The following is a 15,475-nucleotide window of genomic DNA, read 5'->3' as shown; positions in this document are numbered from 1 at the left end:
AAGCCACACACCACAGTCAGCTTAGGCGGTGTTGGGGGCTTGAACCCTAAGGCTTTGTGCATGCCAGGCAAGCACTCTACCAACCGAGTCACAGCCCATGCCCTTTAGTTTCTATTAATTTATTTATTTTTGGCTTTTTAAGACAGCTCTGTAGACCAAGCTGTTCTTGAACTCACAGCGATCCACCTGCCTCTGCTTCCCTGAGTGCTGGGATTATAAGCATGTGCCACTACTGGCTTTAATTTTTATTTTTAGGCAGACCTCACTATACAGCCCTTGCTGTCCTGAAACTATGTGGACCAGGCTGGTCTCCAACTTGTGGAGTGCCTGCTTCTGCCTACTTTAGGTGAACGTACTGCTGTGTGTGTGCACGTGCTGGCACCGCAGCACATGTGTTGGGTCAGAGGATCTTGCGAGAGTTCTTCTCTTTCTACCACTTGGATCCTAGGGATGGACTCAGCTTGTCAGTCATGCCAGCGTGCAAGCAAATATGCAGGCAGACCACTGCATATATGATACAACTTTAAAAATTATTATGTATGCAGTGTTCTGCATCCATTTAACACTTGCAGGCCAGAAGAGGGCACCAGATCTCATTATAGATGGTTGTGTGGCACCATGTGGTTGCTGGGAATTGAACTCATGACCTTTGGAAGAGCGGCCAGTGTTCTTCACCTCTGAGCCATCTCTCCAGCCCAATAAATACATCTTAAAAACAACAATAACATCAAATTGGCTGGGTGCAGTGGAGCACGCCTTTAATCCCAGTGCTCATGAGGCAGAGGCAGGCAGGTCTCTGAGTTCAAGGTCAGCCTGATCTACCACAGATGCTGCAGGCTAGCCGAGATAGCTGTGAACCCTGTCTACAAACACTGGGGCCGGAGAGATGGCTCAGCACTTCCAGAGGTCCTGAGTTCAGATCTCAGCACTCATATTATACAGCTTACAACTGCTCTAACTCCAGCTCCAGCAGACTCAACACCCTCTTCTGGCCTGCACAAGCACCTGCATACACTCACAAATACAAATAAGTAATAAACCTTTAAAAACACAAATACTATATAAAGGACACATATTTGAAATAAATACTACAAGGTGATGTTGGGGAAAGTTCACATACTTGGCTGCAAAGCCACAATCTTCCATGAAACCCAGTCACTAAGCTGAGAATCCAGGAGTTCCAGTCAACAAGCAGGAAGAAGCCACCACAGTGGCCGGATGTGTTCAGCACAGACGGAAAGCATGCACGGCAGCTGCAGAGGACAAGCCAGCACCAACATCCCACAGACTGTGTGGTACACACATGCGCACATGCATGGGGCATCTGTGTGGTGGGCAGGGGTCCACATCCAGGATTTTCTTTTTAGACAGGGTCTCTCACTAATCCCCCAAGCTCTAACTGGCTAGACTGGCTATCCAGTAAGCCCATGGATGTCTTGGCCCCACCTCCTTGCTGCTGAGGTCACAGGTCACGCCCGCTCAAGGCATTTGCACATGGTGCTGAGGACAGACTCAGGTCCTCGCGCTTGGGCAGCAAATGCTGTACTCACTGAGCCCTTTTTTCAGTTTCCTCAGGTTCTTAATGTGTGCCACTTTCTCCAACATCAGCAGAGTGTCGTCTTGAACTTTGGCTAATTTGGTAAGCTTGTGTTTTCAGTTTTAAAGAGTCAGAGGCATGTGGATCTCCCTAAGTTTGAGGCCAACCTGGTCTACATAGTAAATTCCAGGACAGCCAGAGCTACCTAAATCTGGACATGGTGGCACACACCTTTAGTCCCAACATTTGGGACACAGAGACAGGTGGAGGCAGAAACGGGTGTTTTACAGCCTGGTCTACACAGTGCATTCCAGGCCGGCCAACGACAGCGAGACCCTGCCTCAAAAGCAAGTGCGTATGTGTATGCCTAGTGCCCGTGGAGGCCGTAGGAGGCGCCAGAGGCCCTAGGACTGGAGTCACCCCATCCGTGAGCAGAGAGAGCAGAAGATGCAGCCAGAGCGTCTTGCTAGGCCAGTGCAGTGAGGCGGGGTAGGCATCTTCATCTACAGCTTCCTCTCCACCTACAAGTCAGAAGCCACACCACACCTGTCCCTGCAGCCAGTCACTGCCATCTGTGCAGCCCCTGCTGTGCTCAGACCAACATGCTCCCTCTGTGCCTAACAGCAGGAGCCTGACAGTCACTAAGCAAGCTTGAGTAACCTGGCAACCAAGAAGACAAAAGGAGCTCCACCACCTGAGAGAACAGCGTTCTCCACAAGTGCAGAGAAGTGTGTGGCTGCTTGTGGTTTCTGTGGTGATGGCAGTATGCGGGTGGTGACAGGCACACAGAAGGAAGGGACCAAGACTGCCAGATGTAATAGAAAGGGCAGACTGACGCCAAGAATGGCTGTTTTTGAGGTCCTGCCCCACATTTCATGTAGGTGGGCTATCTGGCTTTAACTCGTAGGTTTTAAGCATAAACTATAACTATCCTGTTCGTGGAGCTCAGTACTGGAAGACGTATCAGTTATACCACGTTTGCTCTGGAAAGGAGCTGCCTTAGGTCACCACCTAGCAACACTGGGAAGGAGGTGAGAAGTGCAGTGTGCGTGCAGAAGCCCGCAGCGCGCCCTCCCTCCCAGCCAGAGCTCACAGTGTCCTCTGTGCCTAGTCTGTCATGCATGCACAGGACTGTTGAGTATAGTGGTCAGAGGCACACTAGTGTCTTCCTCAACGCATCTTTTTTAGTGTGGGTTTCTTTTGCTGTTTGTTTGTTTGTTTGTTTTAAAGACAGGCTCTCACTTCACTCCGCCTGGCCTGGCTTCAAACTCCCAGAGATCCACCTTTCTGTCCCGAGTGCTGGGTTAAAGGGCACACCGCTATGTCCTGCTCAGCTGCTGCTGTGTATGCAGGTCCCAGGGGTCTGCACTCAGGTCCTCAGGCTTGCACAGCGACACGTACTCCCCGAGCTGTCTCTCCAGCCTGCCTGTATCTGCTGGAGCAGGTGTCAGGTGTCAGGGAGCTGACGATGAACTGGCCAACCTCCCAAGCGCAGAGACTACGGGTGTGCACCACTGTGCCCAGCTTAGCACCTCACTGAAGCAACAGACTAACCCGTGCCGGAATTGTGAGGTTCTCTCCTGACTCCTTTCTGTGTGAAAAAGCCCCGATGGGCTAAAGAAGCACAGAGTCACTAAGTGTTGGAGAAAATGGTCTATTATCTGTTATCAATCACATATAATTATTACAGCAGTTATTACTTAGCCTGTTAACATATCAATAAAAGACACAACACCTGTTAGATTTTTGATATGCCTTACACTCTGGGGCTGGGCAGAAGCAAGCCCCCTAAGTCCCCTGCCACCTCCCAGCCCCACAACCCACGCCGCCTGCTTTCATTGTATCTCTCTGGCTACCCGACCCTTCATTCCCACCAACACGTGCACGTGCTTGTCACCTGGGTCACTTCTCCCCAGCACCGATCCTCAGAGTGACCTCCTGGCCACAGTCCTTCTTTACGCTAACCCATGGCTACTCCCTTCTCCTCTCCCTCCGCCTACCTCAGTTCTGCCCAACCCAGGTATGTGGGCAACTTTATTTAGCCAATCAGCGATAATTTGGGAGGCAAAGTTACACAGCATCACTTTATTATATGTGAGGGTCTGCTCGCAGAACAGTAAGACTCTCGGGGAGCAAGCAGTTAACTCAACTCAAAACACCAGACCATGCCTGAGTGACGCCCTCCTGCTGCTGCCAACTCCCCGCCAACACTGTTTGTCATCAATCCAAACCAGCCCCAGTTACCCTGAACAACACATGCTACCACCAACAGCATCCTTTCCTGTTATGGTCAGTACTGACATTTTTCAGCCTAACGCTAGCCATACCAACAAACAAGCCTTTGCGTGCCTGTGAGCAGTTACCCTCATTAGGCCCACTTTAACTCTGCGTGGCAACATCCATGAGCTGGGGTCCTGGGCTGAGAGAAAGGAGAACGGGGGCTGGGCACCATCGCTCATCCTTTGCTTCCTGACTGGAGGCACTGTCACCAAATGCTGCAAGCCTGCCTACACAGCCTCACTCTGACCACAATAAACCCTCTCCCAGGACAAGCAACTGACACCTCCCCAGGTTCCCCCTGAAATCAGCAGGCACAGTGGCAATAAAAGCTACCGTGGGCTCCACAACACTGTCCTGGACACAATGGCAGCTCTGTTCACTTTAATTCAGTTCCTGTTTCAAGATGAACAGATGTTACAAGCCACTTAAAATTTTACAGTGTCATTTAATTGGCTGTGAAGCAGAAAGATCTGAGTTCAAGGCCAATTTGGGCTATGCAATAGGACTGTATCTTCAAAATCTACCACAATCTGCTACTACACCAACCTGATCAATTAAAATAAAGTCTTCAGAATGAGCAGCTTGGTAAGACTAATTAGTGTGAGGAGGGATACATGATGCTGGGGAGGAGACCTAGGTCTGGCTCCACTTATGCCCCTGAAATGAAGTTCACTCTGATCCTTTCTTGCTCTTACCTAAAAGTAAAGCAGGATCAAGAAGGATTAACATTAGCTGGGCGTGGTGGCGCAGGCCTTTAATCCCAGCACCCAGGAGGCAGAGGCAGGTGAATCGCTGTGAGTTCGAGGCCAGCCTGGTCTACAAAGGGAGTCCAGGACAGCCAAGGCTACACAGAGAAACCCTGTCTTGAAAACCCAGAAAACCAAACCAAACCAAAACAACAACAACAAAACCAAACCAAGAACTAGATATATCTTCTACTGGTCATTCTTTTTAAAATTATTGTTTATTTACTTATTTTGTTTATTTGTGAGACCCTCCTTCCTTTGCCTCCTGGGTGACAAGATTAAAGGTGTTTGTTTATTTTGAGACAAGGTCTTGATATATAGCCTACCTGTCTTGAAATTCAACTCACTATGTAAAACCAGGGTGGTGTCAAACTTACAGTGATTCTCCTGCCTCCGCCCTAGTGCTGGGATTCTGGCTTCAAATACTACACCAGGCTGGTCACTCTGAAAAGGTTCTCAAAGCCGAGCCTCAGCAGGAAGCAGCTCCACGGGCCGAAGCACGGTCGGAGCTGGCAGAAGCTCGTGTGAGCACAGATGTGTGAAATGGCTCTGAGCCGCCAAATAGTGTGCCGGAGTCAGGAGAAGGCCCCTCTGCCCTCCATACGAGCAAACACTGAGGATGGAACAGTGGTGGCCAGGACAAGAAGGGAGGGCTTGGGGGGCACGGCCACCGCCCGCAGCTGGCAGACACAGGTCAGAAGAGACAGCTAGAGTGACAGTGACGGAGCCCGAAGAACACTCTGCATAAAGAAACCGAAGGAGCTTAGCAAGGCCAACCAACAGAGATGCCATGCAGGCCTCTGGGCTGTTTGATGCCGGCACCTGTAGCTCAGGCTGCCTCTCGCTCCCTGTGGCTGAGGATTTGAACTTCTGCCTCCCCCTTCTCAGTGCTGGGAGCACAGGTGTGTGCCACCATCCCAGCTTGAGGCATGCGAGGGAACCACCCTACAAACAGAGCCACGTCTGGCAGAGCAGTCTGTGCCTTAACCTCTGAGCCATCTCTCCAGCCCACAGCCCAAGGAATCTTTTCGTTAGGTTTTGGTACTCCTGGGAGTTGACGTGCTAGGCAAGCGCTGTCCCACTGACCTGCCTTCTCAGGCCCCTGGCACGTCCTAAGCGGCACTAACTGTACGTGCCACGGAAGCTCAGTGGACAAGAGAAGGCACACCACTGTGCTCGGTCCCCGTGAGTCCTCAGCTGCGCTCCAAGGGCCACCACAGGCTGCAGTGCCGCCACCACAGGCCGCGGAGGACTGAGAAGGAGCTACGCTAAGCAGAGGGCTCCTCTCAGCACTGACATCTGATCTATGACAATTACCAGAGGTGAAGCTGGAATAAAGCCACAGGAAGCCACGAAGCCCTGACACTGCCGACACAGCCTTCCTCCTGCAGCGCACTGGGACAGACACTGCAGCGGAGACGGTGTGCTGCCCACTCAGTGCTCCCTCTTTGGTCACGAGCACGGTACACAGGGGTGAGACAGGGCGCAGCAGTACCTACAGGATGGTGACAGCACGTACCTCCTCACAGACTTCCCGGACTGCTGCCACGCTTGGCTCCTCCTCGGGCTCCATGCCTCCACCGGGGACAATCCATCGGTCTGGATGGCGGCTACTGCTCACAAGCAGCACCTGAAGTCAAGGCACAGGCAAGAAGACACTCACAAGTCAGTCTGAACAAAACAAACAGAGCTGGCTCTTGCTTACATCTCCAAATAACGTTTTACCAGGTGGTATCTGTTGGGACGGCGGACACTCTGCCCAGGACACACCAGGGCACCTGCTGGCAACAGCCGGGCTGTGGTCTTTCCCTCCCTCACACTCCGCTGTCGCATCTCCCTTCTCCTCTATCTTATTCTCAACCCTCGGGACACACAGCTCATGAGGTGACAGATAAAGCAGGAAAATGAAGTCCCTGGCTGTGAAGGCCACCACAGCCGCACACTCTGCGCTGAGCCAGCAGCGCACGCGCACTCCCAGAGCTAAGCTCGCTCTGGGCTCTGAGCAGCAGTCGTCCTGCCATGACTCAACCACAAGACAGCTGATGGGCATAACTCTTTTTACGTACTTTATTTTTATTTGTTTGTTTGTTTGTTTGTTTGTTTTGTTTTGTTTTTAGAGACAGGGTTTCTCAGTGTACCCTCGGCTGTCCTGGACTCACTTTGTAGAGGCTGGCCTCCAACTCAGAGATCCGCCTGCCTCTGCCTCCTGAGCACTAGGATTAAAGGCGTGCGCCACTAACACCTGGCTTGGCCTTAGCTCTTGATCCTCCTGCCTAAACTTTACAAGTGCTGAGATTTACACATGTGCCATCATGTCTGGCTGGAATTTAATTTAGACTGTTTATTAAGAAATGGAGACCCATGGGGCTGGGGAGATGGCTCAGAGGTTAAGAACACTGTTTGCTTTTCCAGAGGTCCTGAGTTCAATTCCCAGCAACCATATGGTGGCTCACTGCCATCTAGAGTGAGGTCTGCTGCTCTCTTCTGGCGTGCAGGGGAACAGGCAGGTAAAAACACTGTATATGTAATAAACAAATACGTCTTTAAAAAATAATAAAATAAAAGATGTGTTTAAAAAAAAAAAAAAAAAAGGAGACCCAGCACTTAGGAGGCAGAGGCAGGCATCACTGAGTTTGAGGCTAGCCTGGTCTAAAAAGCAAGTTCAGGACAGTCAAGATAACACAGAGAAACCCTGTTCTGAAAAACCAAGGGAGGAAAAAAGAAAGAAAGAAATGGAAGAGGCCGGGCATGATGGTGCACACCTTTAATCCCTGCACTCAGGAAGCAGAGGCAGGCAGATCACTGTGAGTTCGAGGCCAGCTTGGTCTACAAAGTGAGTCCAAGACAGCCAAGGCTACACAGAGAAACCTTGTCTCGAAAAATAAAAACAAAAAAGAAAGAAAAATGAAAAGAAAGAAAAGAAAAATGGAAAGCCATGACTAGAGACATGGCTCCGCAGTTAAAGTGGGCTTGCTGTTCTCACAGAGGACCCAATGCCTTCCTCAAGCTGAACTGACAACACATTCATGTGTACATACCCACACAGAAAAACTGAAAAAGCCAAATCTTTAAAGCTGTAATTTACTAATTCAGACTTAAGCAGCACTCTGCTAATGGCTGAGATAAGAACGTGTAATTCCTCTAGTCTCTTTCCTGTGCCCCCCCGCCCCCCCTGTGGCCACCCTGGGACCCCAGGTGAAAGTGCAGAGCAACTATGTGCAAAGCTAGGGAGCAAGCTAGCTGTCCCCACATACTGCTGTCTGCTGAGGGCTGAGCCTCCAGTCCTAGTCTAAACCACAGCCCCTGTGCGCACGCCCTTTCTGTAACAAGCTTCTGCCTCTCTGGCCCTCACAGAAGCCTCAAGGCCTTCTGGGTACTGATCGTCAAGCCATTTCCCTTCTTTTCCCTGTCATGACAGAGTCTCCTGCGGCTCATTCCTAAAGTCTGTCCGGTGCAGACTCCCCAGGGAGACCGCAGAGCAGAGCGGCTCATACGCAGCACCCATCTGAATACCACAGGCTCAGAAAGCCAAGTCCTGCTTCAAGTAACATGATGCAGTGCCCTGGGATGAGGCTGCAGCGCCATGCCAGCCTCAGCTGCTCTGCACAGGCTGCTCTCCTAGTGGCCCTGGCCAAATACCCAACAAGAAGTGACCTCAGAAGGTGGGGTTTGTTTCCTGGCTTACAGTTTGGAGGGCAGGACGTGCCCCACGCCGGGGAACAAAAGGCACAAGCTGCCATCTCTGTGGGTCAGGGAACAGAGACAAACAGCCCAGTGACGGCCAGGTAGGCCAGTGTTCAAAAGGTTCCACAACCTTCCACGACAGCCCAGCTGCTGGGGCCAAGTGTCAAACACTTCAGATCACATCCTGCAAATGTAACTGGAGGACATGGAGATGGGACAAGACAGGCCATAAAAGTCATCGCTAGAAACCAAAGTTCTCATCCGACTCCTCAGTTAAAAAACCAAAACCTAAAGTGACTGCTAAAGCTAGAAGCCCTGGAAGAGCATGGCGGGCGTCTCCGCCATCTCAGATGATCAGGACCTCAGCAGCAGAGTGACAACAAAAATAAGGCCAGCTGCACTCCGAAACTCAGAGGCTCTATGAGACCTTCCAAGCGGGCTGAGGGGGCGAGAGGCGAGGCGCAGGTGCAGCGTGCTCACAGGGAGAGGTGGGGGGTTGTGGGTGCTCTACAGAGGTCTCCACAGTGACAACCCACACAGCTCGCACACCGGCCTAGTCTGCTGTGGCACACTCACCCGATTCTATTTCCAGCACTACACCACTGCAGTGCACACTCAGTGTTAGTGAGTGAGTGTGAGTGCACGCATGCCTGTGTACACTTGCCGGAGTCTATTCTTTCCTTCTACCATGCGGGTCTCAGGCCTGGCAGCAGATGCCTTTACCCAAGGACGCCTCTCCCTAGCTGAGGCCCACCTTCTTGTCAGAGAGCTATGCCGACACCCGGGTGGTGCAAGGGCCACGCCTACCTCATCTCTTTGCTCCGTGAACTGCCTCAAAGAAAAACGCTTTGTCACCAGTTAATATAGGGCTCCTTGTAAAACTGTAACTAGGGGCTGGAGAGGTGGCTCAGTGGTTAAGAGCACTGTCTGCTCTTCCAGAAAACTCTGGTTCAATTCCCAGCACCCACATGGCAGCTCACAACTGTCTGTAATTCCAGTTCCAGGGGATTCTGACACCCTCACCCCAATGTACATGAAAAAAAAAAAAAAAAAAAAACCCTATAACTATAAACTATAACTATAAAAGTAAACAATTGTTTGTAGTGCTTGGATTCAAAATAGGTTTTTAAAATAGAATTTAAATTTTGTTGTTGTTGTTGTTTTGAGACAAGGTTTCTCTGTGTAGCCTTGGCTGTTCTAGACTCTCTACTTTGTAGACTAGGCTGGCCTCGAACTCACTCTGCTTCCCAGAGTGCTGGGAGATTTCAGGCCTGTGCCACTGCACCCCGCTTACTTTTAAAAAAATTTAATTGTATATGTATGAGTGCTTTGCCTGCATGTGTGTCTGTGCATCACGTGTGCGCTGTGCCCACAGAAGCACGCTTTGGGTCACCTCCGACTAAAGTTACAGTCGTGAGCCACAGTGTAGGTGCTGGGAATCGAACCCAGGTCCTGTGGAAGAACAGGCAGCGAGCACTCTCAGCCGTTGAGCCATCTCTCCAGCCCTAGAGGAGGGAGCCACACTTCCACACAATGACCCAGGAGCTGCTTACAGGGCGCTCAACACTAAAGGGAAGTAAGATAACGACTGAAAGTGAATCAACAGTCACAAGGTCAAGGAGCTTCAAGTCTTAGAGTGTTTAAGCAATTTTACCTTCAAAGGTATGCGCTTTAGAATTTTAAAGCTACTTTTTAGTCTACAGAGGAACAAAAAACAAACCCAGGCTAAGGAGGAGCTGCTGGACTGACACTCCACAGATGGCCCAGCTGCCTATTTCCACCGGAAAGAGGCAGTTCCCGGCCTTATCAAGCGAGATGTGTGCTGTGTAGTCACTAGGCGACTTGACAATATGGTGGGCGCAGTCACAGCACTACACACAGAATCACTTTGCAGCATGAGCCGCGGGGCTGTTAGCTACACAACGTCTGACGCTGTGGCTGGGGAGCGGGGGGCATGTGCCCCTTGAGGGCTCTGGGAGAAGGGTTAGGGACTTCCTGGCAGACCCAGAAGAGCGAGCACCAAGCTGCACTTTTAAGCAACGCCTGCCGGAAGAGTGCAATATATCCAATACTCTGCTCTCTCAACATCACTGAGGCAATAAGCAACTGCTTTCTTGACCTCCACAACTGGGTGTTTCCTCCCCAGGGCTGAGCTATAGGAACACTCTGGAAAACCCCTGCTTGTGCACAGCCATGTTCTCCATGTTCTCTGAAGGACAAACTGATGGAAAACAAGGGCATCATCTGTGCGTGCTTCAGCCTACCTTAAGGCGTGCCGAGGAAAGCACAGGTGCGTGCTGTCCCCTTACAAAAGCACACTCAGCAGCCCTGTGTCACCTAGCAGGCGGCTCCTAACACCACCAGCCTGCAACGCTAAGGAAAAGCCATCTCTCCAGCCTTTTTAGCTTTACAGTGAGGGGGTCCCAAATCTCTACAGTCCTTCATAGGACTAACACTTCTATCATACTGAAGTCACACGAGTGTCTAGACTATGGTTCCTAATTCTACTTAAAATTTTTACTTTTCTTCAGTAATATGTTTAAGATGTACAAGAGGACAAACTGAAAGTAGGCTTGAAGCTGGGCACAGTGGCATATGCCTGTCAGTCCAGTACTCGGAGGCTGAGGCAAGGAGATCAGAATTCAAGGCTAGCCTGGGCTACATGAGACTCTGTCTACACAGTCCTTCAAAGAAAAATGCATAGCAAGCTGTCCTTACTTCTGCCCCAGACCACCCTGTGAGGGCATCGGGCTGGTACAGACAGTGCAGCCGTCAGCTGTAAGTGACACACACAGTGTCGCTCCCAGTGCTAACAGTGGGCCATCCACAGCGCTCCACGTCACCTTCTCCTGTGTGCAGAGATCAGCACAGCAGCCCGGAAGGCTTGCTCACTTCTTCTCTATGCTGCTGCCGCTCCTGCTGAGACCGCCGTCCATCCTGCCAGTGCCTCGCTCTTGTCTAAACCTCTTGTGATTTTTTTTGTTATTGTTTTTGTTTTTTTCTTTTTCAAAATAGAGTTTCTCTGTGTAGCCCTGGCTGTCCTCGAACTTTTAGTAAACCAGGCTGGCCTAGAACATGGAGATCTTCCTGCCTCTGCCTCCCAAGTGTTGGGATTAAAGGTGTGCACAACCACTGCCATCACCTCTTGTGATTTTGAGGCTCCTTTAATCACAGAAAAATTTCAAATATACTTAAAAGTATAGGGAAAACACAATGGACTCCCCCAAGTAACTGCCAGCCAGCTTCAATAACTATTAAGGCTGTGCTGATCTTGGTTGACTTACCTGTAGCCCACACTAGTGAGTATTTCAGAGCAAACCCTAGACACCAATAGGCTTTTACTGCTGAATACACGTTAGTACAACCCCCTAATGTCATTTCTGAACTTGGCAGGGCAGACAGCTCCTTATGATGATCTGAGAACAGGACCACACTCCGATTTCTCAGGAACTAACAGAAATGTTCCGGTGCCTATTTACAAACCTGGCAGCAGATGGCGCTGGCTGGGATCCCACCGGCTGGGTTCCCGCTAAAGTAAAGGGGGGAAGGCAAGGCTGGCTAAGCAGCAGCTCACAGCAGCTCAGGTCTCTCTCCTCACTTGTCCATTGGACAACGTGACCCGCTGCCTCCAGGCTTCCCCCACACCACAGCCCTCAGCCCATGCGAGCCCTCCTTCCCTCAGTTGCCCTTGGCAGGGACTTTGTCCCAGCAACAGACAAGAGTAACTGACATAGCCCCACCCCACAGGTCAACCCTTCTGGGACTACACCGCCAAGGATGGCTCCTGCTGCCCTGGACCTACCCCAATTACCACGTGTGCGTACTCTGCCTGCATGTGTGTGCGCACCACATGGGCACTTGCAGAGTCCGGAAAAACAGTGTCAGCTTAGCTGGAGGTGGCTCAACAATTAGGGGCACTGCTCCTCCTGAGCACCTCTAACAGGGGACCCCATTTAACCCCCAGAGCCACACGACAGCTGACAACAGTCTGTAACTCCAGTTCCAAGGATCTAAAACCCTTGTCTCAGCCGGGCGGTGGTGGCGCACGCCTTTAATCCCAGCACTTGGGAGGCAGAGGCAGGCGGATCGCTGTGAGTTCGAGGCCAGCCTGGTCTACAAAGTGAATCTAGGACAGCCAAAGCTACACAGAGAAACCCTGTCTCGAAAAACCAAAATAAATAAATAAATAAATAAATAAATAAATAAATAAATAAATAATAATAATAATAATAATAATAAAATAAAACCCTCGTCTCTTTCTGTAGGCACTGCCTCACACACATAGAGGCAAAATAGTCACATAACACAAAAAATAAATGTTTAAAAGGAGGAGGCATCAGACGCCCTGGAAGAAGTAACAACCATGTGTGAGCTGCCTGTGGGTTCTGGGAACGGAGCCCAACAGTGATGGAAGAACAGCAGGTGCTCCACCCGCTGACCGTCTTCCGACCCTCTGAAGACTTATTAATATGGCTATACTGTAGTTTACTTAACACACTTTCTGTTTGTTTCTATTTGACTTTAAGTGTTGGGAGTTCAAAACCAAGACCTTGTATGTGGTAGGTGAGCACTGACTGCTGAGCCACAACCCAGCCTTTCTGATGGAGACCTTGGGCGTTTCCAGTTTGCTGCTGTTACAATTAGTAGCCTTTTACACCAACTATTTCCCACATGTGAATACACTTGAACGTTACATAATTCACCCAACTAATTTCACTGGCAATGAAAAGTTTACTGGGTACTAAGGTGTCTTAGTTACTTTTCTATAGCCGTGAAGAGATACCATGATCAAGGCAACTTATAAAAGAAAGCATTCAGCCCAGCAGTGGTGGCGCACGCCTTTAATCCCAGCACTTGGGAGGCAGAGGCAGGCAGATCTCTGAGTCCGAGGCCAGCCTGGTCTACAAAGAGAATCCAGGACAGCCAAGGATACACAGAGAAACCCTGTCTCGAAAAACTAAAAACAACAGCAAACAAACAAAGTGTCCTGTAAAGTGTCAAGCAGCCAACAGGAAGCAGGGCAGATCTAACTCATGTCCTTGCAGCACCAACACACAACTGTGCGTGTGCCAGCCACCCCGGGAGTGCAGAACGCAGGCTTGTCACAAGGGTAAAAAGCAGACTCGGCACTTGTGGGGTTAGAGTGTCTTGGCAGTGGGAAAAGGCCCAAAAATAGATGCATCAAGTACAGCTAAGGGGGTGTTCTGAGCAGCATGTATTTTTAGTAATGGCATGCTTACAAGTTTTACATGTCTAAGAGAAAACTAATCCAGCCAACAGCCTTCAGAAATGGCACGCGCACGCACGCACGCACGCACGCACGCACGCACGCACGCACGCACGCACGCACGCCCCTCTCAGAGAGGCTCTGGACAGTACCCTGGAACTACTTCAACTGGACATGAAGAGTTTAGGAAGAGCGGGCCAGTGTGGTGGCTTAACTGGTAAAGATACAACAGCACTTGCTGAGCAAGCTTGCCCGTCAGAGTCAGACCCTAGGAAGCCATGTAAAAAGCAGGGTACAGCAGTGCACATCTGCAGACCCAGCTTCCCTACAGCAAGATGGGAGATAAAGACAGTGCAACTGTCTGCAACAGAACCACGTCACCACACACGGCCTGGGTTCAGCGTAGCAGCAGAAGGAACCAGAGAATGGGCCGGGCATGGTGGTGGCACTCACCTTTAATTCCAGCACTCGGGAGGCAGAGGCAGGTGGATCACTGTGAGTTCAAGGCCAGACTGGTCTACAAAGCAAGTCCAGGACAGCCAGGGCTACACAGAGAAACCCTGTCTCGATAACAAACAGAAAGAATTATTGGCTCTGCAGTTGCCTCACTTTAAATAAAGTCTATTGTAAACATTGAAAAAAACAAGAAATACTGTAAGAATGTTTTCATTTTAGGAGACTGACACTGCCCTACTGCACTAAGAAGATATGCGTGTTTTCATTTTAATCCCAGGTGTGAGGCTGCTTTGGACTGTCCACAATTGTGTGCCATCTGGAACTCTGGGAATTTTTCAGATAGAGAAATGCCAGGCCCCAGGGGTGGAGTTGGTGGTTGGTCGTTCAGGGGGTTGGTTTCTGGTTGGTTAGTAGTCGTACTCAAAGAGGCAACAAGAAGAAATTAGATTCAGCTCACAACTCCAGGAGATACTACACCTCTGGCCTCCATGGACACTTGAAAATTATTTAAAAGGGCTGGACAGATGGCTCAGTGGTTAAGAGCAATGCCTGCTCTTCCAAAGGACCCGGGTTCAATTCCCAGCACCCACACGGCAGCTCACAACTGTCTGTAACCTGTAACTCTAAGATCTGACACCCTCACACCAATGCACATAAATTAAAATTAAATAAAATATTTAAAGAAAAAAAAAAAAAAGCCAGACATGGACACCTAAAAGTGATTTTTAAAAAAGACAGACACAATGGCGTATGCCTAATTATAGCACTCGGGAGGCAGAGGCAGGTGGATCTATGCGAGTTCCAGGCCAACCTAGTCTACAGAGTGAGTTCCAGAACAGGTAGTGAGACCCTGCCTTGAAAAAAAAGAAACTAACTAAATATAATATTTTAAATGCCTACTAATGAGCTGAGGCTACAGCTCAGTGGTAGAAAACGTGTAGCCTGCATAGGCCCCAGGCTCAGGTCCCTGCACCGAGGACGTCGTCTCTGATGACATTTCTGACTGCTGCAAAATTCTATAAGTCAAGTCTTGCCATACCTGGCAGGGAGGAGGCTACAGAGGAGCAATCTCTATAAGACTGTTATTGATTTCCTATTGCAAGAACAAATCTATAGCAGGCCCTTTCTGAAATCATTAAAGACGGCCTACTGACGTGCTGTAACGACCTCTGACGCTCTGTCCCTTAGCTTACACTGCAGTGACTAGATGACAACCAGGCTTCTCACTCACAGGCACTGGGGGAGGTGGAACGCGTACAACAGCCATGTTTGTTTACTTGTTGCGTTTCCCTAAGACAGCATGTCTTAGGATTCTATTGCTGTGAAGAGACACCATGACCACAGCACCTTTTATAAAGGAAAACGTTTCACTGGGGCTGGCATACATTTTCAGAGGTTTATTGGTCCATTACCCTCATGGCGGGGAGCGCGGCAGCAGGCAGGCGGGCATGGTGCTGGGGACATGATGAGACAGCAGCAGCAGGAGACTGTGAGCCACACTAGGCATGGTTTAAGCACAGAACACCTCAAAGCCTGCCTCCACAG

The 15,475-nt window shown here is 50.1% G+C and overlaps 1 protein-coding gene across 1 annotated transcript in view; it reads right to left on the bottom strand.

Annotated features, from left to right (window-relative positions):
• Nudt3 (nudix hydrolase 3) overlaps positions 1 to 15,475 on the bottom strand; it is a 40,158-nt gene that overhangs the window by 10,469 nt on the left and 14,214 nt on the right. Inside the window, exon 2 of the mRNA XM_051153470.1 lies at positions 6,083 to 6,193. Coding sequence (XP_051009427.1) covers positions 6,083 to 6,193 — 111 coding nt within the window. The remainder of the gene's footprint in view (positions 1 to 6,082; positions 6,194 to 15,475) is intronic.

This window comes from Acomys russatus, chromosome 11, assembly GCF_903995435.1.
Source record: "Acomys russatus chromosome 11, mAcoRus1.1, whole genome shotgun sequence".
In the NCBI taxonomy this organism is placed as follows: domain Eukaryota; kingdom Metazoa; phylum Chordata; class Mammalia; order Rodentia; family Muridae; genus Acomys; species Acomys russatus.
The sequence above is the reverse complement of the archived record's forward strand: the minus strand, read 5'-3'. Positions and strand labels throughout refer to the sequence as shown.